At 57.7% G+C, this 26,114-nt stretch overlaps 4 protein-coding genes across 4 annotated transcripts; 2 read left to right on the plus strand and 2 right to left on the minus strand.

The window, feature by feature from the left end:
- Positions 1-1,110: 1,110 nt before the first annotated feature.
- Positions 1,111-5,023, minus strand: P3H4 (prolyl 3-hydroxylase family member 4 (inactive)). Its single transcript, XM_036398850.1, is given in 9 exon segments — positions 1,111-1,857; positions 1,933-2,074; positions 2,188-2,234; positions 2,237-2,273; positions 2,359-2,504; positions 2,613-2,741; positions 2,815-2,986; positions 3,102-3,251; positions 4,544-5,023. Coding segments are annotated over 9 exon segments (1,314 nt in total). The 3' UTR covers positions 1,111-1,846.
- Positions 5,024-6,895: 1,872 nt separating this feature from the next.
- FKBP10 (FKBP prolyl isomerase 10) lies at positions 6,896-14,524 on the plus strand. Its single transcript, XM_036398849.1, has 10 exons — positions 6,896-7,116; positions 8,273-8,418; positions 9,228-9,417; positions 9,674-9,819; positions 9,924-10,113; positions 11,041-11,186; positions 11,722-11,911; positions 12,439-12,581; positions 13,099-13,262; positions 13,512-14,524. Exons 1-10 carry the CDS (start codon positions 6,896-6,898, stop codon positions 13,695-13,697), a joined length of 1,722 nt encoding a protein of 573 aa, XP_036254742.1. The 3' UTR covers positions 13,698-14,524.
- A 294-nt stretch (positions 14,525-14,818) lies between these two features.
- Positions 14,819-21,515, minus strand: NT5C3B (5'-nucleotidase, cytosolic IIIB). The gene is made up of 11 exons (XM_036399105.2): positions 21,441-21,515; positions 21,237-21,309; positions 20,498-20,628; positions 20,295-20,393; positions 19,525-19,594; positions 19,072-19,118; positions 18,573-18,658; positions 18,296-18,385; positions 17,087-17,249; positions 16,097-16,297; positions 14,819-15,860 (listed from the first exon to the last, which is right to left on the minus strand). Exons 1-11 carry the CDS (start codon positions 21,513-21,515, stop codon positions 15,750-15,752), a joined length of 1,146 nt encoding a protein of 381 aa, XP_036254998.2. The 3' UTR covers positions 14,819-15,749.
- KLHL10 (kelch like family member 10) lies at positions 21,478-25,915 on the plus strand. Its single transcript, XM_036398664.1, has 5 exons — positions 21,478-21,659; positions 22,384-22,870; positions 23,826-24,443; positions 24,879-25,028; positions 25,544-25,915. Exons 1-5 carry the CDS (start codon positions 21,514-21,516, stop codon positions 25,913-25,915), a joined length of 1,773 nt encoding a protein of 590 aa, XP_036254557.1. The 5' UTR covers positions 21,478-21,513.
- The last annotated feature ends 199 nt before the right edge of the window (positions 25,916-26,114 follow it).

Genomic DNA, 26,114 nt, shown 5'->3' on the forward strand with positions numbered 1-26,114 from the left:
AGGAGGGAGGAGCTGGGGCTGAGCAGGGGACACGGTGCCCAGGAGTGTGTCAGAGCAGGGCGGAGGCCCCAGTGCCACCCTCGCCCAGCTGTCGGGAAGATCCGCAGGTCTTTGTCCCCCGGGCTGCGGGGCCAGCGCTGGGCTGCGCTCCCCGCTCATCCTCTGCTTGGGCCGCCGGCCACACCCCAGCCGGGTGGCGCTCCCCTCCCGAGGTGGCTGTGACCCATCGGTGACAAACGCAGCTCCTCCCAGGTGACAGGACAGCCCCGTCCCGGCGCAGGGTGCAGCGGGTGCCCCCTCCCAGCGCTGCCTCCCCCAGCCCTGAGCTTTGCCCACAGGTCTGGGGGCTCAGCCCCTGCCCCCTACCCTGCAGAGCTGGAAAAGCCTCGGTGAGCAGGGGTTCCAGGCAGGGCAGGGTGGGGTGCTGGCAGCCTCTTGCCACCCTCTTCCTTCCATTCCCATCCCTTCCCTCCCCCGGGGCCAACGCTGTGATTCAGCCTCTCAGTTTCAGTCCTCGTAGCCAATTTCCACGCGGAGCAGGAGGGAACACGGCAGGGAGGAGTGAGCAGCCACACACTGCCCTGTGCCTCGTGCCCAGGACTGGCACAGGTTTGTGGGCACCAACAGAGAACCCCAGCGGGCCCCAAAACGCAGGAGGTCACCCCACCCTGCCACCCCCACCTCCATGGGGGGATGCAGGCTGCACCCTCTGATCCAGGAGCATCCCCAAGGAGCAATGTCACAGTGCTGCACCCCAAAACAACCATCAGCTCATGGATATCACACCCCAAAACAACCATCAGCTCATGGATATCACACCCCAAAGACCCACATGGGGTAGGACATGCTTCCCTCCAGCCCCCTGCAGCTCCCCTCCTGCCTCACCTGACAGCCTCAATGGGGGAGTCATGGATCCCTTTTGGGGTCCCCCTCATGGAACCCAGAGCCTCACAGGAGCTGTCATGGCCTCCATGGGTCCCCACAAGTTCCCCCAGGTCATCTGTGGGGACATCCAGGCCTGAACTCATCCCTTCCTCTCCCACAGCAGAGCCTCTCCTACCGTGAGCTCCTGGATCCCATGGTGGCAGCACATGGAAGGTGGAGGCAGCCTTGAAAAGACCAGTCTGGATTTTATTAAAAGTTCAGCACCAGTAAATATATAAAAAGAGCAACTGTGCAAGAGGGGAAATCTTAAATTAACGGAGCTTAAGGCTAGAGAGGGCTGGTGTGGCAAAAATTCAAGGCACGGGCAGGGCATGGGCACCTCAGCCTCACCCCGTGGTGACACAGGGAGGTGACACACCAGGAGCCCCCTGTAGCACCAGGCTGGGGAGTCCAAGGGGAGCTGGCAGATTGCCTGGGAGGCTGGAGGAACAGGAGCAGGAGCCTCAGGAAGGGGCAGGAGCAGCTCCAGCAGCATCGTGCACTGCTCCCAGAGTAGGGGCAGCCTCCCAAGCCCATCAGGACAACATTGGGGTCGATCCTGGTGCATCATCCACAGATCCTGGGGAGTAGCTGAGGGGACACAGAAATCCCCAGTGCTGTGGGGCATCACTGCTGGTCAGGGCTCCTGGGGCACTGGGGACAGGGGTGGCCCAGGCTCCTGGGCAGGCAGGGACGTTCAGGGCTGCTGGTGTTCCACTGATGGGAATTGGGCTGTGCCAGCAGACATCCCGGTGGCAAAGGCAGCCCTGCTGCAGGATGCTGGGCAGGATTGGCCCCTCCCCATGAGTCTGAGTTTCTACCGGTGGCTGGGAGGAGCCCGAAGCCTGATGTCCCCAAGATGGCATCGCAGAGCCACCACCATCCAGCTCAGTCGGTGCTGGCTCCCCCTTCACCTGGCTCATCATAGGATCTCTGCAAACAAGGAGAGTTTGGTGGCACCAGGGGTGTGGGCAGCAGCCCCCCTGCCCTATAGCATGACCCCCAGACCTTGGTCATCTTTGTCTCCTTTGGTCTTGGGTTCCTGCCACCACTCTGAGAAGAATCCCTCCTCGTAGTCACCTTCACCCTCAAACTCGCCATCAGAGGGCAGGTCCAGCACCTCCAGCCCCTCAGCACCATCCACCTCCATCTGCAGCACAGGAGGAGGCAGAGGAGCTCAGCAGCCTCACCTGCAGTCGGCTCCAGGGCTGTTTGGGGGGGTCACACCCCCACACACACCACCCTGCACCCCACATCAGGTACCTCATCATCATCATCCTGCAGGTACTGCCGGGCGAACTCCAGCATCTCTTCTGAGCGGCCGTCTGGTTGTGGTACCTCACGGCTTCCTGGGCACCCAGGGGGAGAGGGGCTGGGTCAGACCCTCCCTGGGCAGTGCAGGCCCACAGGATGGGGGGCTGGGGGGGTCCTCACCGGCCGTGGCTCGAAGTCTTCCTCACGGAGGCGCCAGCGCTCGCGGTGGAAGCGGTAATAGACCAGGTTCTGCTGCATCACCGTGTCCCCCGGGTCGAAGAGCATGTAGCTGGAGACGCTGCGCACAGCGTCCTGCACGTCGTTCACTGCGGGGAGCAGAGCCAGCTGACACGGGGTGACACCCCTGACAGGGCACACAGCACCCCAGGGTGCCCCCAGGGCACGCACAGCCCCCCGCTCCCCGCCGCACTCACGCTTGTAGTAAGCGAATTGTAGGTAGTGGTACATGGTGGCCACGAATTTCTCCACGAAGTAGCCGCCCACGTTGGGGGTGAGCTCGGTCTCGCAGTCCACCTTGCACTGCAGCACGCTCACAAAGTGGTCTGGGGGGGGAGATGTTGAGTGTTGCAGCCCTGATCACCACCCCAAATCTGCCATCCCCCAGCCCTCCACTACCTGCGATGGCAGGGTAGAAATCCTTGAACTCCTGGAGCTCGTAGGCGCCCTCACAGCCGGCCAGACAGTCCTCATAGGCCTTGTAGTACTCGGCCAGAGCCTGCTCCATGTCGGCTGCGCTGCTCCGGAAATCCCCACCGTTGTACAGCTTCACTGCCCGCACAAATACCGGCTGCAAGCACCCCGGCTCAGTGAGGGAGAGCTGCTCCCCTCGGGGTTTGGCAGCACCAGGTGGGCTTTGAGCCCTGGGGAGCCCCTGTCCTGCCCCAGCCCCATCCCCTCCTCACCTCATAGGGCCGAGCTTCCAGGTCGACCAGGTATTCATCCACATCCAGCATGGTCCTGTAGTAGTTCAGGTACCTCAAGGTCATCTCATGCTTGGGGTTTTTCTGCAGGAAGGTGTGGGCAGCAGACACGGCTTTCTCGATCTTGTTTGACTGTGGAGGGAGGTGCAGAGACCTGCTGCAGGGCAGCCTGAAGCCACAGCGCAGCCAAGGGGGCCTCAGCACCCAGCCAGACCCCTGGGCTACAGGACAGAGGGATGATCCTTGTGGGGAACAGCCCTGAACCCACAGTGCACAATCATCCACTGGCTGTGATGGACAGACAGGGTCTAGGAGCATGGACATTGCAGGTAACTCCAGCCACACCAACCTCCTGGCTGTGCCCGTGGTGGCCACAGGGGCAGCTCAGCCTCTCATGGGCTCCCATATCCAGCCAGGAGTGATCCACGTGGTGTGAGGAGGATCCACGTGGTGTGAGGAGGATCCACATGCTGTGGGTTTGACCCACACATCAGCTCCTCTCCAGCACTGCCATCAGACCTGGCTGCTGCCCCTGCTGCTTTATGGGCTCTCGGGTTGCAGCTTCAGGGGAGTGAGCAGGGAGGGAAGGTGGTTTGAATGACCCATCCATGAAATGGGTTTGGGCCAGAGCAGCAAGAGGAAAAGGCATTAAGGACGAAGCCAGGCAGTCCCTCACCACTGCCAGGTGAGTGGGGCTGCAGTGCTGAGTGCTAAAACAGCACCAGCAGTGGAAGGTGCCAGGGACCAGACCCTGACCAGGGACTGTCCCCTGCCAGAGCCACTCTGGCCAGCACATGGCCACCCGAGGGGGGTGCCTTATGAAACCTCCTTCCCCAAAACCTCCTCCACGTTTGCACTGTGAAGCTGAGCAAGTCCTTCTTTCTTACAAAGCATCCAGACACGTGTCCCACCACAACCACAGAGGCACTGCACCCTCCAGCTCAGGCCCCTCAGGCTGGGGCAGCCCCTGTGTGCTCTCTGCCTGTCCAGGGAGACCTTGGGCCACCAGGGCGACACAAGGTGGGACAGAGGGACACAACCACAGGGGCCCCCCAGTCGTGCTGCCTGATGTGTCCCAGATGATGCTGACGTGCCACGGCTCAGGGACAGTATGGAGGAGCTGGTGGGGGATGCCAGATGGGGAGGGAAGGAAAGGGGAGGCACCTGACAGCAGGGTGCAGGATGGAGTGGGGCACAGATAGACGGGAGTGGGGTTCAGGGTGGGCAGATCGGAGCCTGACAGTGTAGGATGGGGAGCACAGGATGGGCATGCAGAATGGAGGTGTCAAAGAGGAGGTGACACAGATGAGACCCGGGAAGGGGTGTGCCCAGTCAGGGGGCAGGATGGAATGGAAAGATCGGTGGTGCAGGATGGAGGAGCAGGACCGTCCCACCCCTTCCCCCTTCCATTTGCACCGCCTCACCTTGAAGAGCGCGTAGTGCAGGTACTGGTAGGGCTGGCGGCGCTGGAAGTCGCGCAGGGTCTGCGCCGGCGGGTAGCGCAGCTGGAACACGGGCAGCTCCCGCTTGCAGGCTCGCAGGCAGCCGGCTCGGAGCAGCAGCCGCCCGAAGAGCCGCAGCTCCCGCTCCCACTCCCGCTCCCCGGCGGGCCCGTCCCCGGCGGGAGGGGGCTCCCCGGCGCAGCGGCGGTGGCAATGCGCCTCGCTGTCCCGCAGCAGCCTGTGGAGCCGCAGGCTGGCCTCCAGCCCCTGAGCGCTCTCCGCCCACTGCGCGTCCGCGTACTGCTCCAGCGCCCGCTCGTAGGCGCTCTGCAGCGGCTCCAGCGCGGCCGCGGGGAAGCCGCGCACGCTGTACTGCTCGTACTGCGCCGCGCACAGCCCCGCCGCCAGCGCCGCCAGCAGCGCCCGCGCTACCGGCACCGCTACCGGCACCGCGCCGCCCATCGCCGCTGCCGCGCACTTCCCGCGCACTGCCCCGCTCACAGCTCCGCGCACCGCCCCGCGCACTGCCCCGCTCACAGCTCCGCGCACCGGCCCGCGCACTGCCCGCGCACCGCCCCGCGCACTGCCCGCGCACCGCCCCGCTCACAGCTCCGCGCACTACCCGCGTACAGCCTGCGCACTGCCCGCGCACCGTCCCGCGCACCGCCCCGCGCACAGCCCCGCGCACAGCCCCGCGCACTGCCCCGCGCACTGCCCGCGCACTGCCCGCGCACCGCCCCGCGCACTGCCCGCGCACTGCCCCGCGCACCGCCCCGCGTACTGCCCGCACACAGCCCCGCGCACCGCCCGGCGCACCGCCCCGCGCACCGCCCCGCGCACTGCCCCGCGTACTACCCGCGCACAGCCCCGCCACAGCCCCGCGTACAGCTCCGCGCACCGGCCCGCGCAGCGCTCCACGCCGGGCCCCGCGCAGGGGGCGGGCAGCGGGGATGGGCGGTGCGTGGCGGGCGCGCAGGGTCTTAGTGCGGCTCCGCCGGCCCCGCGGGGGATGCGCGGGGGATGCGCAGAGCGAGGTTCCTCAGCAGCACCGTGCGCGGGCGCATTCTCCAGGCCGGCGGTGGCCGGAGGTGTCCCCGCCGCTGGCCCGTGCCAAGCCCGAGGCCACACGCCCTGTGCCGTGCCAGATCCCGGCCCCAGAGCTGTCCCGTGCCAGGCCTCGGCACGGCCGCAGTGGCCCCGGCCCAAACCCAGCGCTTTGTCGCTGGCTGGACGGTGGCACTGAGGGATGTCACTGCGCGGGGCAGCAGCCAGGACAATGCTGAGGTTGCTCCCTGCGGAGCGGAGGGTGCGGCTGTGGTGCCACCACCCCTGTCAGCACTCCCTGGGCACAGTGAGGCCGTGTCCCAGCGCCATCGGGGGAGCCACGTGTCCCCCCAGGCTGCTCCGAGCCGTGCTGACGGTGCTGGCCCCGGTGTGGGGTGTGCTGGGGGGCTGCAAACCCCCCCGGGGCTGAGCTAGGGGAGCTGACGGTTCTTGGCTGGAGCTGTTTCTCTCACTGGTAGCACTGAGCCTCAGAGGAGCTGGGCTGGGATTTGGGTTTGGGTGCACAGCCTGTTGCATTTCCCACCTGGCACTCAGCAAAGGTTCTTGCCGCAGGAACTGTTTCTTGCCGATGGATTTGGGGGAGCAGGGATGTGTGGGCAATGCCTTTGTGAGAGTTTGAGGCTGTGTTTATCTGGGAAGGACTGCTGGGAGAATTTCACATTCTTGAGTGAAGGCTCTGCCAGCAGCAGACTCGTTATTAAAACACTTAATTCCTTTTATTTACTCTCCCGAGCTGCTGGGACTGAGCAGCAGCATCTTGGGCCGGGTGCAATGAGCTGGCAGGGGCAGAAGGAAGAAGAGGAGGAGGAGGAGGCAGAGCAGCGCTAGGACCTGGGGCAGGGCAGGGCCGGGCTGGGCCTGCAGCCGCACGGAGGAGGAACTGCCCAAGGAGAAAAAAAAAAGAGAGAGAGAGAGTAAATAATGAAATAATGAGAGGGAGGAGGAAAAAATAGGAGAGTAAAAAAAAGAGGAAAAGGGGGAAAGGAGGGAAGAAGAGAAATAAATAAAGGAGGGGGGGAAAACGAAGAGGAAAAACAAAAGAGGGGAAGAGAATAACCCCTGCCGCCGTGGATCGCTCCGTGCCGCGGTGTCAGCTCCCGGCGCGGCGGGGGGAGCGCGGCGGGGCCCGGACACGTCTACAGAAATTCCAGGCGGGCCGGGCTGGGCGGGCGGAGGGGAAGAGAAGGCAAAGGGGCGTCCCGGGCAGGAAAGGGGCGTCCTGAACCCCCCTCCTTCCTCCTTCCCTTCCGCCGCCTCAGCCCCAGCGCCATGGCCATGGCCCCGGGCAGCCGCTGCTGCCTCCTCCTCCTCCTCCTCCTCCTCCTGGGCGTCTTGGGGGCCCCGGCGCTGGGCGACCCCGGCCCCTTGGAAGACGTGGTGATAGACAGATACTATATTCCCAAAATCTGCCTGCGGGAGGCGCAGATGGGGGATTTCATTCGCTACCACTACAATGGGACCTTTAAAGATGGCAAAAAGTTTGACTCCAGGTATCGCCCGCGGCTCCGTGGCGGCTGCATGCGGGGGGCAGCTGCGGCGGGACCCTGCATGCCTCCCCCAGCCCCCAGCCCGCGATCCGGGGCGGGCAGGCAGCCTGGAGACCCCGCATGCCTTCCCCAGCCCCAGGACAGAGACAACGCCCGGCTTGGAGCCGAGGAGGGGTTTCGGTGGGCGCTGGGGTAGCTCAGGAGCCTGCACACGCGTCAGCCTGAAGCGAACCCCCAGCCCAGGCTGCAGCCCCCCAGACAGGTCCCACAGGAGCTCCCAGCCCTTTGGGGAGCCTGCACCCCCTCAGTCCACAGAGCTGTGGGATAGCCTGTGCTAATTTGGCCCTAATTGGCACGCTGTGCACGCAGGAACACGTATGTGCATGTGCTGCACAGGCAGGGAAATGCTTGAAGCACTTTGAGACGTGGCAGCAGCAAAACCCTTCATTATACCAGAGGCTTTGCTCTGCTGGCCTCAGAGCTCCTTGGCCCCCTGCTCCGCTCATGCTGGCTGGGAATCGGGGTTGGGGCAGCCCCTGGTTTGCAGCACCATGTGCAGGAAGGAGCACTGGGGACACAGGAATAACTGGAGCCACATAGCAATCAAAGTTTCCCAGGCAGGTGTTGTTTTGGAGCTCTGGAAAGCAAAGGGGGTTCACAGTTTAACGTGTCTTATCTTTCTTGTGAGCGTCAATGGGGGAGAAATTAACTGCAGTGGGAGCCTCACTGCTAAAAGAATTCTCTGTCAAGAGGACATCTGCTGCCCCAGTAGTTTCTTGGAGTATTTTAGGGTTTAAAAATAAAAACAAATTTGCAGTTTAAAAATGAGGCCGGGACGTCATCTTTCCTCATCACTGTGTAAAGCTCCAATGTGCCAGGTACAAAATGATTTGGAAGCAGCAGGAAGCCCCAGAGCTGCCAGCCTCCAGCCCAGCTGAGTGGGTGAGATCTGGGGAGGGTCTGGATGGCTTCTGGGGCTGAAATCCTGACCAGCTGCCCTCCAGCAGCATGAGATTGAGCCCTCCAGCATCCGCATTTTTGACCTATGGGCTCTGCCTGCAACACAGGGACTCACAGGCTGTGATGTGAGACCTGCACTGGCAGCTCTGGGAGCTTCATCCCTTTTCTCAGCTCTGATGGCTCTGTCCCTTTGCCCCAGCTACGACAGAGGGGCCACAGTGGCCGGTGTGGTGGGCGTTGGGCGGCTGATCACGGGCATGGACCGGGGGCTGCAGGGCATGTGCATCAACGAGCGGCGTCACCTCATCGTGCCACCCCACCTGGGCTACGGCAGCATCGGCGTGGGTAAGGGGCCCTGGCACGGGGGGCTCGGGGAGAAAAGCCCCCAGGGGCAGGGACAGGGCTCCAGGGGTCCCCTGGAAGATGTGGCCTAAGGGTGGCTCCATGGCCAGGGCGAGGGGTGCTGAAGTGGGGCTTCCCTGGTGTGGTGTTTCCCATGGCAGGAAGGAAATGATGGATCGGACTCCATGTTCTTAGAAGGTCAATTTATTATGATATGATATGATATGATATGATGTGATATATGATATGATATATATTATATCATATTAGACCATATATTACACAATTTATATATTATATACATTACATTACATTATCATTATATTACATTATACTATAACATTACATTATACTATACTACATTACATTATATTACATTATACTATATTACACTATGCTAAATAATAGAGAAAGGATACTGACAGAAGGCTTAACAAGATATTAATTAAAAACTCCTGACTCCTCAGAGTCCCAACACAGCTTGACTGTGATTGGTCATTAAGTCAAAACAATTCACATGTTGGATAAAAAAATCTTCAAACCACATTCCAAAGCAGCAAAACGCAGGAGAAGCAAATGGGATAATATTGTTTTCATTTTCTCTGAGGCTTCTCAGCTTCCCAGGAGAAGAAATCCTGGTGAAGGGATTTTTCCAGAAAACGTGACAGTGACAGCCTGGGAATGGGGGGTCCTGCCCCCAGCTGGGCTGTGCTGGGTCTCCAGCAGTGGGTTCAGGGGGCAGAGCCCATGGCTGGCCTGGGCTCGGTGTTGGCCCCACTGAAGGTGCTCTGTCCTTGCTGCTGCCCCTTTAGCGGGGCTGATCCCCCCAGATGCCACGCTGTACTTCGATGTGGTCATGCTGGACATCTGGAACAAGAATGACAAGCTGCAGATCACCACCCTGTCCAAACCCCAGCGCTGCAACCGCACGGTGGAGAACTCAGACTTTGTGCGGTACCACTACAACGGCACTCTGCTGGATGGGACCCCCTTCGACTCCAGGTAGGGCCACTGGGATGCCCCCTGGCCTCAGGGCACCTGGGATGCACCCTCTGCCTCCACACTGGGCCACTTGGGTGGCTGGGACACAGGGACACCAGCCTGGGCACACAGTGGGAGCAGCCTCACCCTGTCCTGCTCCCTAGCAGGGCTGGTGCAGCTCCATGACCCCCCAAACCAGCCTCTGGCACAGCCCTGCTCTGCCTGGGGCTGCTGGTGTGGCCCCAGAGCCATCCTCATCCTCATTATCCACCACCAGCTACAGCAAGGGCAGCACCTATGACACCTACGTGGGCACAGGGTGGCTGATCAAGGGCATGGACCAGGGGCTGCTGGGGATGTGCGCTGGGGAGAAGAGGAGCATCATCATCCCCCCGTTCCTGGCCTATGGGGAGAAGGGCTACGGTGAGCCAGGCAGCACCCCTTGCTGCCAGCCCATTCCTTGCCAGCTCTGAGCAGAGCCCCCTGGTGTAGGACCCTCCTTCATGCTGAGCTCTTTCCTCTCCCAGGGACGGTGATCCCACCGCAGGCGTCGCTGGTGTTCAGCGTGCTGCTGGTGGATTTCCACAATCCCAAGGATGGTGTCTCCCTGGAGCACCTGGAGGTGCCAGAGACCTGCAAGCGCCGGGCTGTGACCGGGGACTTTGTCCGCTACCACTACAACGGGACACTCATGGATGGGACCCTCTTTGACTCCAGGTGTGGGATGGGACACTCATGGATGGGACAATCTTTGACTCCAGGTGTGGGATGGGACACTCATGGATGAGACCCTCTTGACTCCAGGTGTGGGATGGGACACTCATGGATGGGACCCTCTTTGACTCCAGGTGTGGGATGGGACACTCATGGATGGGACAATCTTTGACTCCAGGTGTGGGATGGGACACTCATGGATGAGACCCTCTTTGACTCCAGGTGTGGGAGGAAGTGGCCGTGTAGGGAGAGACCCTGATGTCCTCTCCTGGCTGCAGAGAAAGGCTGGAGAGGGGATGTTGGAACCCAGGAAATTCCTCTGGCTGCCCTGGAGGACTCGAGACCCTGCCCAGGGGGGCTCAGAGACCTTGGCACAGAGACCAAGACCCCTGTGCCTTTGATTTAGCCCTTGGAAAAAACAATTACCAACCTTATATGAAGAATTACAAGCCACGAAAGTTTAAGTAGAACGATAGTGAATTCATCACTGGGTGAAAAATAGATTTTTGAGGGTTTTTAGAATGAAGGTTCAGGGGGCAAGATGGAGGAATCTGGGCGTGTCCAGCCTTTCTCCTTCTTCTTGGCCTCCATCTTCTGCTGTGATGGTGGCACTTTTGGATTGGTTTAGAGTAGACGCTCACTGTCTACCATTGGTGATAGGTATTGGGAAGTAATTGTAAATATTGCACACGTAGTTTTTAGTATAAAAGGATAACACTGCCCCAAGGACAGGCAGAGTGCCTCCGACTCTCCTGCTGAGCCAACCTCAGCAAGGGGACAATGGGCATGAAATAGGCTAAAAAACCCAATATCTGTTTGTTTCGTCTCTTGGAGCAAGGTTTGTTTCCTGGGCAAGCAGGAGAGGCTGGGTTGGGGTGTAGGGCTGGGGGCATTGATGGATCGATGGTGCTGGGGGTTCTCTCGCTGCAGTTACTCCCGCAATCAGACCTACAACACCTACATTGGGAAGGGCTACATCATCCCTGGCATGGATCAGGGGCTGCAGGGCGTCTGCGTGGGAGAGCACCGGCGAGTGGTCATCCCCCCACACCTGGCTTACGGGGAGAACGGTGCAGGTAAACGTGCACAGCGCTCTGAGGGACACCTGTGGGCTCTGAGGTGCTCTGGGGGCACAACAAGGCGTGTGGTGGTGCTCACAGGGGTCCCAGGATGAGGGAAGAGATGAGAATCTTGACTCCATGTTTCAGAAGGATGATATATTATTTTATGATAGATACTGTATTAAAAGAAAATGATGTATTAAAACTATACGAAAAGAATAGAAGAAAGGATTTCATCAGAAGGCTTGCAAGGAATAGAAAGGAATGGTAACAAAATCTTGTGACTGACCAGAGAGCCTGATACAGCTGGACTGGGATTGGCCATTAATTAAAAACAACCACATGAGACCAATCACAGATGCACCTATTTCATTCCACAGCAGCAGATAATTATTGTTTACATTTCGTTTCTGAGGCCTCTCAGCTTCTCAGGAGAAAAAATCCTAACAAAAGGATTTTTCATAAAATATGTCTGTGACAAAGGGGTGTGGGAAGAGGCAGGGAGAGGCTTCACCAGCCCTGCAGCGCTCTCCTCATCCTCCTCTTCCAGGGGATAAAATTCCCGGCTCAGCCGTGCTCATCTTTGATGTGCACATCATCGACTTCCACAACCCCGCGGACCCGGTGGAGATCGAGACCGTGTTCCGGCCCGAGGGCTGCAATGTCACCAGCCGCCACCGCGACTTCGTGCGCTACCACTACAACTGCTCCCTGCTGGATGGCACCCGGCTTTTCTCCTCGTGAGTGCCCCCAGAGCATCCCCGTCCTTGCTGGGGACAAATCCTGGCTGGCACTGGGCTGGGGGTGACAGGCACCAGGACCTGGGACGGGCAGATTGGCCACAGGGCAGCAGGAGGGTTCAAGGGACACAGAGGGATGGACAGCAGGAGGGTTCAAGGGACACAGAGGGATGGACAGCAGGAGGGTTCCAGGGACACAGAGGGATGGACAGCAGGAGGGACACAGAGGGATGGACAGCAGGAAGGTTCAAGGGACACAGAGGGATGGACAGCAGGAGGGACACAGAGGGATGGACAGCAGGAGGGTTCAAGGGACACAGAGGGATGGACAGCAGGAGGGTTCCAGGGACACAGAGGGATGGACAGCAGGAGGGTTCAAGGGACACAGAGGGATGGATGTGGCTCCATGGAGGGGGTGGAACTTCACGGCACGCCAGGATGGAGGATGTGGGATTCTGGGGTGGAAGGGGGTTGGGGTTTCAGGGCTGCCCCACTTTTCTCACCTGTTTCCCCTGTGCCTCCTGCAGCCATGACTACGAGAAGCCCCAGGAGGTGACTCTGGGGGCCAACAAGGTGATTGAGGGGCTCAACAGTGGCCTGCTGGACATGTGTGCAGGGGAGAGAAGGGTGCTCATCGTGCCCCCACACCTGGGCCACGGGGAGAGTGGAGGTAGGGGAATGTGACTGTGTCCACAGGGGTCTGAGGATGAGGGGAGAGATGAGGATCTGACTCCATGTTTCAGAAGGCTTGATTTATTACTTTATGATATATATTATATTAAAACTGTGCTAAAAGAATAGAAGAAAGGATTTCATCAGAAGGCTGGCTAAGAATAGGAAAAGAAAGAATGATAACAAAGGTTTGTGGCTCGGACTCTCTGTCTGAGCCAGCTGGGCTGTGATTGGCCATTAATTAGAAACAACTAACATGGGCTAATCAAAGACCCACCTGTTGCATTCCACAGCAGCAGATAACCATGGGTTACATTTTGTTCCGAGGCCTCTCAGCTTCTCAGGAGGGAAAATCCTAAGGAAAGGGTTTTTCATAAAAGATGTCTGTGACGGGGGAGCGTCAGCTGATGTGGGCAAAGCAAACTGAGTTGTTCAGCCTTGCTGGGCTGGGCTCCACCACCCCTCACCGTGCCAGGGCTGTGGGGCTCAGGGCTTTGCCTCTGCTGTGTTTCCAGCCCGGGGGGTGCCTGGCAGCGCCGTGCTGCGCTTCGAGGTGGAGCTGATCTCCATGGAGGAGGGGGTTCCTGAGGGCTACCTCTTCATCTGGCATGGGGAGCCACCAGCCAACCTGTACGAGCAGATGGACCTCAACAAGGACGGGGGGATCCCTGCTGAAGAGGTGATTGGGTGCCGGAGGAAATGGGGGCACAGGGGACCCCACCCTGGGCAGCAGCACTTGCAGGGCACTTGGGAGCCTGCAGAGCTCTGCAGGAAGATCACCCCAGTAAAAAGCATTGCTGCTGGGTGTGGGCAGCGTCCCCAAGGGCAGCCTCTGCTCCCTGTCCTTGGCATGGGCTGTGCTCTCCCTGCCCTGCCTGGTGCTGGCTGTGCAGAGCCAAGCAGCGTCTGTTCCCTCTCCCCTCTGCAGTTCTCCACCTTCATCAAGACCCAGGTGGCAGAGGGGAAAGGCCGCCTGATGCCCAGCTCTGACCCAGAGAAAGTCATTGCTGACATGTTCCAGAACCAGGACCGCAACCAGGACGGGAAGATCACACCCGAGGAGCTGAAGCTCAAGTCGGATGAGGACCAGGAGAAGATTCATGAGGAGCTCTGAGGGGCAGTCCCTGCTGTTCTGGAGACAGGACTCATCCTTGCCATGTCATGGCTGCTCTCCCACCCTGGGACCTGCTCCTGCCCCCCCCCAGTCCTGCAGGCGGTTGGGTTTTCATTTTCACCTCTTATTAACTGAGGGTATTTTGATGTGTTCTCCTGAGCAGGAAAACTCAGCCCCCAGCTACTAAATCCAGACAAGAAGCTGTCCCCTCCCTAAGCCCCTTCACCCTCCACCAGTGACTGCAGGTCCAACTCCAGCCCCTCACCTGGCTGTGCTGCAGGGGGGGGTCCCCCTCACTTCCACCCCTTTTTTGTAGTTTAGGGTTGGGGATTGGGTTTTTTATATACACACTTAAAGTTCTTTAGAGAGAAGGAAGAGAAGGCTTTTGTCCCCTTCCCTGCTCTGCCCCTGCTGCCATCCTCCCTGGGACAAGAGGCTGAAGAGGGCTCAGGTTCCCAGGGTGAACTCTGCAGGCATCTGCTGTCCCCAAAATCTGGAACTGCGGGACCTGGCAAACCCCTCATCAGCTGGGAGAAGGGCACAGACCCTCATTCCCCAGCCCTCAGGGAGCAGCACTGTCCCCCTTCACACCCTCCCCACCTCCCAGCCCCCAGTGACTGAGACAGATCAGAGCTGTTTAATTTCCATGCCTAAATGCAGGTCACAGTGCTCAGGTCCCTCTGCTGGACCAGCACAGCTCTCAAAACCTCTGCAGTCTGTCCTGGACAGGGACAGAAGGAATGCAGGAGCACAGCAGTGCAGAGTGAACCCCTCAAACAGGGACTCTGCCTTGCACCAAATAAATCATTCCTCCAGGTTTCCAAGGAGTTTGACTGTGTTTGGTTTCTTTGCCATGAAAAATTCCCATGTGTTGGGGTACAGGCACAGGGCCCAGCTTCACCCAGGGGGATCCCAGGCTCCAACATCCACTGGCTCTGGCAGGAGAAACCAAAATTCCCACCTGGGGTCCTCCACCAAAGCCAACAGGGCTTTGCTCCAGCACCCAGTGAGGGCTGAGGGGCTCTGGTGGGATGGGGATGGGGAGCAGCTGCCAGTGCCAGCCAAGGGAACAGAGCAGCTCCAGCCCCTCAGTGCTGGCTACAAACCACTCGTGACCCAGCTTTAGCCAATTGTGTTTTTATTCCAAAACAGAACAAATCTGCTCTTCCCAAAGTCCCACATAACCAGAGGTTATACAGTAATAAAATGGTCTTTTTCCTATTGCTGCTCTGAGAGCCCAGGATCAACCCAGAAATTTATTACACGAACATGGTCAGGTAAAACATTGTTTAAAACTCAAAATTCTGCCGTTGGCCTCTCCCTCCTTGGAATGGAATTCTGCCATTCCCACCCCTCCTCTCCTGATCCCTGGCACACAAACTCACTCCTGGCTTTGGGCAGCAGCAGCAGCCGAGCTCTGGGGCCTTCAGGGACGGCTGGAAAAGGTTTCATTTCCACAGTAAGAGCTGTACTGGTGCTAGAAGGACGGGTGAGCTGAGACACGAGGCCAGAGAGCTGCTGGTGTGCGTGGGGAATGTGGGGCTGGGTGATGTGATGGCCACACCAGCCCAGGGGCCACCAGAGTCAGCCCCAGAGCTTTGAAGCCCAGAGAAAACAGGACAAGAGAGAGACTTGTTTTCTTAGCCAGGAGCACAGTGACACATCTGAGCTGGGTCTGTCCTCAGCCCATGGTAAATTATCTCCATTCCACCCTCATGAGGGGGGAATGAACAGCACAGAACATCTCTGTCTGAAACATGGAATGGTTTGAGGTGGCCTCAGGAGGTGGCAGGGGTGAATTCCCAGTGGGGTGAAGCCTGAGCAGGACAGAGTCAGTCTGGGTGGGGAACTGCAGAGCCAGGCAGAGCTGGGGTAAAGGGAGAGGAGAAGCTTCCTCCACCTCACCTCTCCTGCTCCAGGGCTGGCTGGGGGCTTCAGTGAGGCCAGGATGGAGCCCAGCCAGCAGCAGCAGCCCCCTCCAGCTGTGTCCTGGGCAGGACATTCCCTGCCCAGTGCCTGCTGTGTGGCTGGAGCTGGGACAGTGTCCCCAGCTCATGTCTCAGCCAGGAGGTACCGCAGGATCCCGTTCACCACGTCCATGGTCTCATCACTCTCCAGCACAATGTCATAGGAGTCCAGGTACTTCTTCCTCCTCTCTTCCACCTGCCAGAACAACCAGCAGCTGAGGGTCAGGATGACCAAAAAGGGGTCAATAATTACCCTGAGCATTTCCCAGACACAGCAGGAGCTCAGCAGACACCCCCAGGTCCCTCTGCACACCCCACAGGAGCTCATACAAATCTCTCACATACCCAAATCACTGGGGCAGCCTCCTGCCCCTCCCTGCTGGCACCTAGGGAAGGCTGCTAGGGAAGCACTAAACTGCTCCTCTCACCCACCTTGTCATTGAGAAAGCCAATCTTGAGGATGTTCTCCACGCTGGGAACACCATCTGCCATGGTCAGGTCACCCATGGAGTCCCCCAGCAGGATGATGCTCGTCCTGGTGCTCAGCTGCTGGAAGTACCCTGTGCCCTGCAGCACGGAGTTGTTCTTGTTGTAGGTGTGGATGAGGGGCCCCTTGAAGTGTGTGAGGACTCCCTGAGCACAGGGGACAGACAGACAGACAGCTCTTAACCCCATGGTGCCACTGTTAATCACATCCCAGTCCTCAGCCCCAGCCCCACACTGTCACTGTCACATTTTCTGGAAAAATCCCTTCACCAGGATTTCTTCTCCTGGGAAGCTGAGAAGCCTCAGAGAAAAAGGAAAACAATATTATCTCATTTGTTTCTCCTGTGTTTTGCTGCTCTGGAATGTAGTTTGAAGATGGTTTATCCAACATGAGAATTGTTTTAACTTAATGACCAATCACAGTCAGGCTGTGTCAGACTCTGAAAAAAGAGTCATGAGTTTTTAATTAATATCTTGTTAAGCCTTCTGTCAGTATCCTTTCTCTATTGTTTAGTATAGATGTAGATATAGATTTCTCTGTATTTTTTAGTATAGCATAATATAATAAAATATGATATGATATAATGTAATATATGATATGATATGATATGATATGATATGATATGATATAATATAATATAATATAATATAATAAATATAATATAATAAATATAATATAATATAATATAATATAATATAATATAATATAATATAATATAATATAATATAATATAATATAATATAATATAATATAATATAATATAATATAATATAATATAATATAATATAATATAAATTAGCCCTCTAAGAATATTGGCTCCCTAAGAATATTGGACTCAGATTCATCATTTCCCCCTCCAACAGGGGACCCAGAAAATACCACACCACCCCACTCTGCTCATCCACTCAGCACACAGGTGCAAGGCAAGAACTCACCTCATCACTGAAGGCCATGTAGTTGGACACCACGTTGACATTGGGGTAGAAGACGTTGGCCTGACGGATGATCTCCTCCAGGATGTCCCCAACCCCAGCAGAGAAGATGAACAGGGGGATGTTGTTCTTATGCAGCTGATCAAAGAACTCCTTGAAGCCATCCCTAGAGCAGCATTGCACAGGGCTGTGTTACCAGCTCACAGTGGTGCCCTGTGCTGGCAGCAGGCTCAGCCCAGCTCCTGCTCCTGCCCAGCACTGCCCAAACAGAATCACACAGGGAAGCTCTGCAGGCAGCACGAGCGCTCTGTGGCACCAGCACAGGCATGGCCTTCCCTGTGCAGAGCCCCAGAGCTCTGGGGGCTGCAGCTGGGTGGGTGCTTGTGGGAGCATGCAGCACTCCAGCCTTTTGCCTGGCACCCCCTGGGCACAGCAGGGGCACAGGGCACAGCCTGCCCACACACACCCACGGGAGTGGGAGATGTGAACAGGTCAGACTGCTTGGGAGGACGATCAGAACAACCTCTGGCTGCCCCAGTCTGCCAGGGCACAATTCCATGTAGAAGCAGAACTTGGCTCATGAAAAGCCATCTCCTCCCTGAGGCTGGCAGCAACCTGGCTGCAGAGCCCAGCTCCCTTAGGGCCACAGCTGCCAGATCAGCTTTAGCAATGAGTTCTAGCACAACATTTTTGTGCTGTGGGTGAGATCTGCTGCTGAGCCAAGGGCCTGCATAAGGCTTGGCAGCTCCAGTGCAAAGAACACAGCTCTGCTGGAAGCAGGGAGCTGCACCCTGCCCTGCAAATGGGGAGCTGTGCCCAGCACCAGCCCCTCAGCTGCCCCTTGCCAAGGCCCAAGAGAGGGGCAGTGGTTTCAGAGCAGGAAGGGAGCAGCCTGCAGCCAAGGAGTGAGCTCAGGCTGTGTCTTGTGCTCTGACTTCGTCACAACTCAGTCCCAGGGAGTGAGCAAGGGAGGCTGGCACATGGCTGGAGAGCAGTGAGCAAAGCACTGGCTACAAGGGCAGGAGAGAAGGGCTGTGGGCAGCCAAGGTGTCCAAGATGCCCACATCCCCCAGCCCAAATCTCAGCATCACATCCCCATGTGCCCACACCTCAGCACCACATCCCCATGTGCCCACATCACAGCACCACATCCCCAGCCTGTACCATCACATCCCTGTGCCCACACCTCAGCACCACATCCCCAGCCTGTACCTGAGCATTGCTTCTGACTCTCTGACAATCTGGGCTATGTCACTTTTGTGGATCTTCTGCTGCACCAGCAGCTCATGGGCTTTGGTCCACCTGTGTTTGATGTGGGAAAGGCAGCAGTGACAGAGCTGCCAGGCAGAGGCCCTCAGCAGTCACAAACAACAATTAAACCTTGTGGGATCGCTGCCAAGGCCAGGGATGGCTCAAGCCCCATGTCCTGTAGTCCTCAGGGACAAGGGGTTGTCAGGACAAGGTTGAGATCACCACAAACAGCACTCACCACTCCACCATGAGGGGACGTTTCTCTTCCAGGGTCCGGTTGGGATCTATTTCTATGGGATAGTAATAGTGGAGCAGATCCTTCAGCTGGAGTGTCACACAGAGGGAAAAGAACAAAGTGAACATCAGGTCTAAAGAAACTAAACAAAACTAGCATTTCTGAAGTTCTCCAGAGCATTGCTCTTCCTAAACACAACCAAAACCTTGTCACTGAGCATACCTGGAACTCTCAGAAGCCTGGCTGGCCCTCACCTCACCCCAAATGCTGCAGGTACAAACAACCCTCCCCTTCTTCCTCTTATCAAACTGAAACACTCACAGCTGCACATGCAAATTCCAGTTCCCTTTTTAACTTCTCTGTTACAGTTGGCTGCAATGCAGCCTGGACACTTTCTCACTCCATCATGGCAGCCACCACAGGTGGGAGAGCTGCCACAGCAGCCACTGTGACCTCCCAGTGACAGGTACAACAGCCACCAAGCCTTACACACAGCACCCACCTTCTTCTTGCCATCCTCGCTGATAACACGGCTGGTATCAAGGATATCTGCAAAGAAAACAAAATGATGCAGCACAGAATCATAAACAGAATTTCTACAGCAACTCCCTTATGTCTCAGTGCTGGCTCTTCCCAGCACAAGCTGTGGTGACACCGTGACCTGAGCACAGGCTCGTTGTGGGGTGCCAAGGCAGTGGCTCCCACTCTGAGCCCCTGGCCCCTACCCTGAGCCCCTGGCAGCAGCCTTGGTGCCCATGGGCAGTGGATGAAGGCACCAGCCCAGGAGCGGGCTCCTGGCTCCTGCAGTGAGGCCCAGACCTGTGTTGGGGAGGACAGGATGGGGTGGCCAGGCTTGGCAGAGGAGGGCACAGGGGATGATGACAGGAGCCACATCAAATACAGACATAGAAACCAAACAGAACCAGCAGCAATAAAAACAACGGCTTCCACTCACTGTGAGATGTGGGGCAGCGCCTGCCATTGCAACCAAACCTGCTCAGCGTCATGTCAAAGTCAGAAATGACCTGGAAGAGGGGAGAAAACCAAATCCCTGCGTGACCCAGCGCATTCTGCACTGATCAGAGCGAGCCCAAGGTGCTGCCACCCGTGAGAATCCAGCACCACCAATGTCCCGTGGGCACCCTCCCAAAGCCCGCAGCTCTTATCGGCACCGAGGAGCGGCTTCACCCGCCTGGGCGGAGCAGGGGGCTGGGGACTGGCGCACGGTTCATGTTTCACAACCGGGAGCCAAAAGCTCCGTCCGGGGGGAGCCACCAGCCCCGAACTCCCTCTCCTCTGGGGCTTCTCCTTCTCCAGCCGCAGGCGCTGCCCCGCGAGGCTCGGAGAAGCCGGGCCGGGACCGGGGGACGAGGAAAGGGCGGCAAAGGACAGAGCAGGGGCGATGCCCAATGGGGCCAGGGGATGAGGAAAGGGCGGCAGAGCAAAGGACAGAGCAGGGACGATGCCCAGCGGGGCCAGGGGATGAGGAAAGGGCGGCAGAGCAAAGGACAGAGCAGGGGCGATGCACAGCGGGGCCAGGGGATGAGGAAAGGACGGCTGAGCAAAGGACAGAGCAGGGGCAATGCCCAGGGGGCCGGAGGATGAGGAAAGGGCGGCTGAGCAAAGGACAGAGCAGGGGCGATGCCCAGCGGGGCCAGGGGATGAGGAAGGGGCGGCTGAGGACAGGACAGAGCAGGGGCGATGGATGCCCAGCGGGGCCGGTACCTGCAGTTTGGCCACCCCCTGCTCCCGGAGAGCCTGGATGATCTCCCGCACTCGCTCGGGCTGCCGGATCCGGACCGTGGCTTTCCCCAGCTCGGGCACCTGCGGGCAGAGACCCCGCTCGGTGCCGCCCCGGGCTCCCCCCGGCTCCGGGGGCACCGAGCCCCGGCGGGTCCCGCTGGCCCGGCCCGCAGCCCCGCTCTCACCATCTCCGCTCGCTCCGCTCGCTCCGGGCCGCGCAGCCGCGGGGCGGGACCGGAACGGGGCCCGGCACCGGAACGGGGCCCAGCGGCGGCGGGCGGGGCTCCGGCCGCGTTCCGGCCGCGTTCCGTGGTTGCTGCGGCCGCAGAAGCGGAGAATCCTCCCGTGCTCCGCCCCGCTGCGGCTCCGAGCGGCGGTTGCGTTTCCCTCGCGACGAGCCGGGAAGGCGAGATATGTTAAAAATAGATCTATTTTTTAATAATAATAATAAAAAAAATAAAAGAAAAGTCGCCGTTCGTGCCCGCAGGGTTCCCGGCACTGAACCGCTCCACACACATTGAGAGCGCTGAGTCACAGAACGCTGGGGGGGAGAAACCCTCTAAGAACCATTCCCCAGCATTGCCAAAGCCACCAGTAACTCATGTCCCTAAATGACACATCCACAAGACTTTTAAACCCCTCCAGGGATGAGGATCCACCACTACTGCCCTCGGCAGGGCTAAGCAGGGCTAAACAGGCCATTCGGGGGAAAAAAAATCCCAACATTTCCAATATATAACCTAAACCTCCCCTGGCACAACAAAGCAGTGACAAAGCAGCAGGGACAGTGTGTGTGACAGCACCGACATGAGCTGGACTGTACCTCAGCTTCCTCCTGGGTGGCACAAGGCACTTCAGCAGTGGTTCATGCCCACATTTGGGGGCAGTGGAATATTCCTGAAGGGCTGCCAGGGGATCGAGCACATGGCTGGCTCTGCTCCACCAGGACAGTGCAGGTGCAGGAGCCAGCATGACCCGGGATGTAGGGAAGCAAGGCCTGGGGGCAACCACAGAATGCTGGGCCTGGGTCACCCCTGCATCTGTGATGTCATTATGGGGCACAGTCCAGAATCAGCAAGGGGGTTCAGTGCTGGATGTTTGGGGACAACACCAGAGTGCTCCACACACCTCAGCAAGGTCCACTGCCTCTGGCTCCAACGTGCGGGGTAGCTTGGCACCTAGCAAAAATTCATCCTCCACCATGGAGAGGAAGATGAGCGATAGGAGTTGCAGCATCTCCAATGAACTCCGTCTGGAAGGGAGATTCTGTGATGTGATCATCAGTGTAGATGGGGTGGAATTCAAGGCTCACAAGCTCATCCTCTCTTGCTGCAGTATCTACTTCAGGTCAGTCCTTGAAACACAAGGGGACGGGGACAAACAGTCTGCTCTGACTGAGGTCACCCCACCCCAGCACTTCCCCAGGACTTCCACCTGCCCTGAACCTCTCACCAGGTGATTTCCCATAGTCCTCACACCTCCCTGAACACCAGGATTAATGCACACATCAGTGGCTCTTGGCAGTGGTGTCAGCGGAGCCCCAGACACAGTGCAGGGCTGGAGCCTGGCCCAGCTGCCACGGGGCAGCTTTGCCTTCCCCACACCCTGTGACTCTCTGGGGTCCAAGGCCAAGTGTTGGTGCTGCACCTGGGTTGGGGAAACCCCACCCCAGTGTCAGTCTGGGCTGGGGGGTGAAGGATGGAGAGCAGCTGTGGGGAGAAGGACTTGGGGTGCTGGTGGGTGAGAGGCTGAACACGGCCTGGCTGTGTGCACTGGCTCCCAAAAACCCCCCATTGTCCTGGGCTCACCCCCACAGCATGGGCAGCAGGCAGTGGGGGGATTCTGCCCCTCTGCTCCCCTCAGGTGAAACCCCCTGCCCTGCTGCCTGCAGCTCTGGTATGCTCCAGAGGCTGTGTCTCCTTTTTCAAACAACCAGCAAGTGAAACATTAATCAATAAACCTCGGGGCCTCCCAGAATGGCTCCTACCAGTGCCAAAACTGGTGCCCTGGGGGCAGGGGGAGCACAGGGGATTCAGGGGCAGGGTTTAACACAGCAACACCATGTTTTCAGGACTCTGTTTACCAACTGGGACAGCGCAGGCAAGATGGTCTATCAAATCCCTGGCATTTCAGCTGAAATGATGGGTCTCATCATCAATTACGCCTACACCGGGACAGTAGCGATCACAGAGGACAACGTTGAGAGTTTGCTGGCTGCAGCAGATCAGTTCAATGTCATGGGCATCGTCAGCCTGTGCTGTGAGTTCCTCAGTTCCAGGCTGTGCTTTGAGAATTGCATTGGCATTTGCAGACTCACTGACTATTACCACTGCCCCGACCTGCGCGCAGCTGCCTGCGTGTACATCCTGCATCACTTCGAGGAGGTGTCCCAGGTGTCCGAGGAGTTCCTGGACCTCTCTGCCGAGGAGCTGGCACACATCATTGAGAAGGATGAGCTTAACGTGCGGCGAGAAGAAGCCGTGTTTGAGGCTGTGCTGAGGTGGATCGCTCATGACCCGCAGAACAGGAGGCAGCACATCGCCTGCTTGCTCAGCAAGGTGGGTGCAGCGCAGCTTTGGAGCTGTCCCCAAAGGCTACCAAGGGTGAAACCATCAGTGTCTGTTGGAATAATTACCAATATAGCTGGACAGGATGTGCCTGAGCTTGTCTGACCCTTGCTGCTGAACCAAATAGTGGCACTGTGGTGTTTCCCCCCACAGACACTTTTGGCCGGCTGAGTGTGTGGTGTTTCCCCCCACAGACACTTTTGGCCGGCTGGGTGTGTGGTGTTTCACCCCACAGACACTTTTGGCCGGCTGGGTGTGTGGTGTTTCACCCCACAGACACTTTTGGCTGGCTGGGTGTGTGGTGTTTCACCCCACAGACACTTTTGGCCGGCTGGGTGTGTGGTGTTTCACCCCACAGACACTTTTGGCTGGCTGGATGCTGCAGTTGGGCACATGGGGACAAGTCCAGGCCTGCAGGAGCTCTGGTGGTGCTGGGATGGAGCTTCCCCCCATAACAGGGGCTGCTCCTTGGGGTTACCTCTGGCAGAGAAGCTTTCAGGCCATGGTGAAGGAAAGGAGTCGGTTCTGATGGAGGGTTTGGATCCAGAGCTTTATTCTGGCCCTCAGGCCTCTGAATCCAGCACCAGCTCCAACAGAACTCCCTGAGCCCGTGGTTGCTGCTCCTTTGAACCCCGGGGAGAGGGGCAGGGAAGGGGTAGGGAGCCACCAACCAGGTACAGGGGGAAGTCTCAAGGGACAAATGACACCTGGATGGCCCAATATCCCCCCAGGGGTAGAGGGCATCTTTTGAATTCTGCCAATCACTCGAGGCCCTTCTGGAATGCCAGGACTGACAGACAGTGCTCAGCAGGGGTCAGGGTGTGGAAGGGATTGATTGACACACCTGGAAGGAATCTTCAGGGAGAAACCCGGGGTATCTGGGGCAAACGAAAAAATCACACCGCAACAAGTATCAGCACTCCAACCTCCTCCTTGCCTGTTTCAGGTTCGACTGGCACTCCTACAATCCGACTACTTCATGAACAACGTCAAAGCTCACGAGTACGTGAAAGACAACACCAACTGCAAAGATCTCATCATCAGTGCCCTGTCCGAAATCTACGACCTGAACTCCTACGGCCAGAGTTCCTCAGTCAACGCCAACCCCCTCACCCGGCCGCGCCTGCCCTACGCCATCCTCTTTGCCATCGGGGGCTGGAGCGGCGGCGGCGCCACCAGTGCCATCGAGACCTACGACGGCCGCACTGACAAGTGGCTGAACATCCCCTGGGAGCAGGAGAGCCCTGTTGCCTATCATGGCTCGGCTTATTTGAAAGGCCACGTCTACGTGATCGGTGGATTCGATGGCACGGATTATTTCAACATCGTCAAACGCTTCGATCCGCTCCAGAAGACGTGGCAGCAGGTAGCGCCCATGCACTCACGGCGCTGCTACGTCAGCGTCACCGTTGTGGACAACTTCATCTATGCCATGGGAGGCTTTGATGGGTACATGAGGCTCAACACAGCGGAGCGGTATGACCCAGACACCAACCAGTGGACCCTGATCACCCCCATGCACGAGCAGAGGAGCGACGCCAGCGCAACCACGCTGAATGGAAAGGTAAAGTAACCCTAGCTAAGAGAAGTTGGGGTTGCAGCATGAAGAAAGTTCACATAAACCTTCACTAAATTTGTAACACTAAAATTCCTAACAGTTCACTAAATCCTGGAGCTGCAGATATAAAGCAGCCTGCCTGGTGTGGCAGTAACCAGGAGTACAAAAACTCTTCCAGAGCTGCTGCCAGCCTGGTGTCCAACAGCCCTTTTCCTGGCTGTAGGTGCAATACCAGGTCTGTCTGCTTCATGCAGCTTGGAAAACCAAGAGTAGAAATCTTGCTGGCATCAACTCTTTGCACTGCTGCTACTTTGAATCCAGGATGACAAGACCATTCCCACTCTAAAACAGAACACCCCAAAAATCCTGCTACACCATTCATGTTTCCTTACCAAGGGTCTAACCACCCCACTCACACTTTCCCACCTCTCCTGTCCCCAGGTGTACATCTGTGGTGGGTTTGATGGTGATCAGTGCCTCAGCTCAGCTGAAGTGTTCAACCCCACCACAAACCAGTGGTCCCAGATCGCCCCAATGAGCAGCAGGAGAAGTGGAGTTGGGGTGATGGCGTATGGGAACCAGGTGTACGCGGTAAGGGCCAACACCACCCAGCACTGCAGTCCTTTGGGTGGCTGCAGCTCCCACACCTCCAGGGTGGCCATGTGCTTCTGTGAGGTTTAGGGAAGTCAGAGCCAGAATGGTTGATGCTCTTCCTGAGAATGTTATCACTCATCACACGCTTTTCAGTATAAAAAGGGTGTTTGGCAATGTTTAAGCAGCTGCAGCAAAGAACATAATTTCTGCCGCTGCCAACAGCATCAGCAGCACAGAGCAGGGACTTGGGCTTGCTCATCCATTGTTTATCCTCTCCATGGACTGCATCCAGCCTCTGGAGAAATGTCAAAATTGACAGTTGCATAAAGTGCTTTGGAAAGCTCCTCGGAGAGCAGGGAGCAATAAGCAAGAGCCATGCTCGGAGATCTGGTGCTCTCTGCCACACTCAGACTGCAGCCAGGGAGGCAGGAGCAGTTCCCATCTCACTGTGCCTGCCAGGACCTGCCTGAGGAAAGGCCCCTTTCCAAGCTCTGTTCCTTTGGCATTGACAGGTCGGAGGGTTTGACGGGAACAGCCGGCTGCAGAGCGTGGAAGCGTACAACCCCATCGCCAACGCCTGGCACGCCGTGCCCTCCATGCTAAACCCACGCAGCAACTTTGGCATTGAGGTGATGGACGGCCTCTTGTTCGTGGTGGGGGGCTTCAATGGGTTCAGCACCACCGTGGCCACCGAGTGCTACGAGGAGGACACCAACGAGTGGTACGATGCCCACAGCATGGGCATCACCCGCAGCGCCGTCAGCTGCTGCGTGGTGCCAGGACTCTCCAATGTCATGGAATACATCGCCAGGCAACACTACTACCAGCACAGCTCCTCCATGGACATCTTGTTCACCAGCTCAACTCGGAGCTCGCCGTTGTAAATAGTTCCCCTTAGCTAGGAGTGTTGTGATCAGCCATCACTGGATGCTTGTGTAAATAGTTCTGCGTATCTAATAAAAGTCTTCTGAGCATCCCACCACTGGATGGCTGTGTAAATAGTTCTCTTTTAGGTAATAAAGTCCCCATGGCAGCAAGGGAGAATGTTCTCTTGTTCTAAAATAGAAACAATTGTAACAGGCC

Source organism: Molothrus ater, chromosome 27 (assembly GCF_012460135.2).
Source record: "Molothrus ater isolate BHLD 08-10-18 breed brown headed cowbird chromosome 27, BPBGC_Mater_1.1, whole genome shotgun sequence".
In the NCBI taxonomy this organism is placed as follows: domain Eukaryota; kingdom Metazoa; phylum Chordata; class Aves; order Passeriformes; family Icteridae; genus Molothrus; species Molothrus ater.

Excerpts from the sequence above, each read along its gene's own strand:
- NT5C3B (XM_036399105.2), bottom strand. The coding sequence starts at position 21,515 with ATGGTGGAGGATGAATTTTTGCTAGGTGCCAAGCTACCCCGCACGTTG. Across the intron at positions 19,595-20,294 it reads AGGGGGTGGCCAAACTGCAG|GTCATTTCTGACTTTGACAT; the intron begins GTACCGGCCCCG and ends CCCCTCTTCCAG. Across the intron at positions 17,250-18,295 it reads GAGTCAGAAGCAATGCTCAG|GGATGGCTTCAAGGAGTTCT; the intron begins GTACAGGCTGGG and ends ATGCTGCTCTAG.
- KLHL10 (XM_036398664.1), top strand. The coding sequence starts at position 21,514 with ATGGAGAGGAAGATGAGCGATAGGAGTTGCAGCATCTCCAATGAACTC. Across the intron at positions 21,660-22,383 it reads TGCTGCAGTATCTACTTCAG|GACTCTGTTTACCAACTGGG; the intron begins GTCAGTCCTTGA and ends CCATGTTTTCAG. Across the intron at positions 22,871-23,825 it reads TCGCCTGCTTGCTCAGCAAG|GTTCGACTGGCACTCCTACA; the intron begins GTGGGTGCAGCG and ends TGCCTGTTTCAG.
- FKBP10 (XM_036398849.1), top strand. The coding sequence starts at position 6,896 with ATGGCCATGGCCCCGGGCAGCCGCTGCTGCCTCCTCCTCCTCCTCCTC. Across the intron at positions 8,419-9,227 it reads CTACGGCAGCATCGGCGTGG|CGGGGCTGATCCCCCCAGAT; the intron begins GTAAGGGGCCCT and ends CTGCCCCTTTAG. Across the intron at positions 9,418-9,673 it reads GGGACCCCCTTCGACTCCAG|CTACAGCAAGGGCAGCACCT; the intron begins GTAGGGCCACTG and ends ATCCACCACCAG.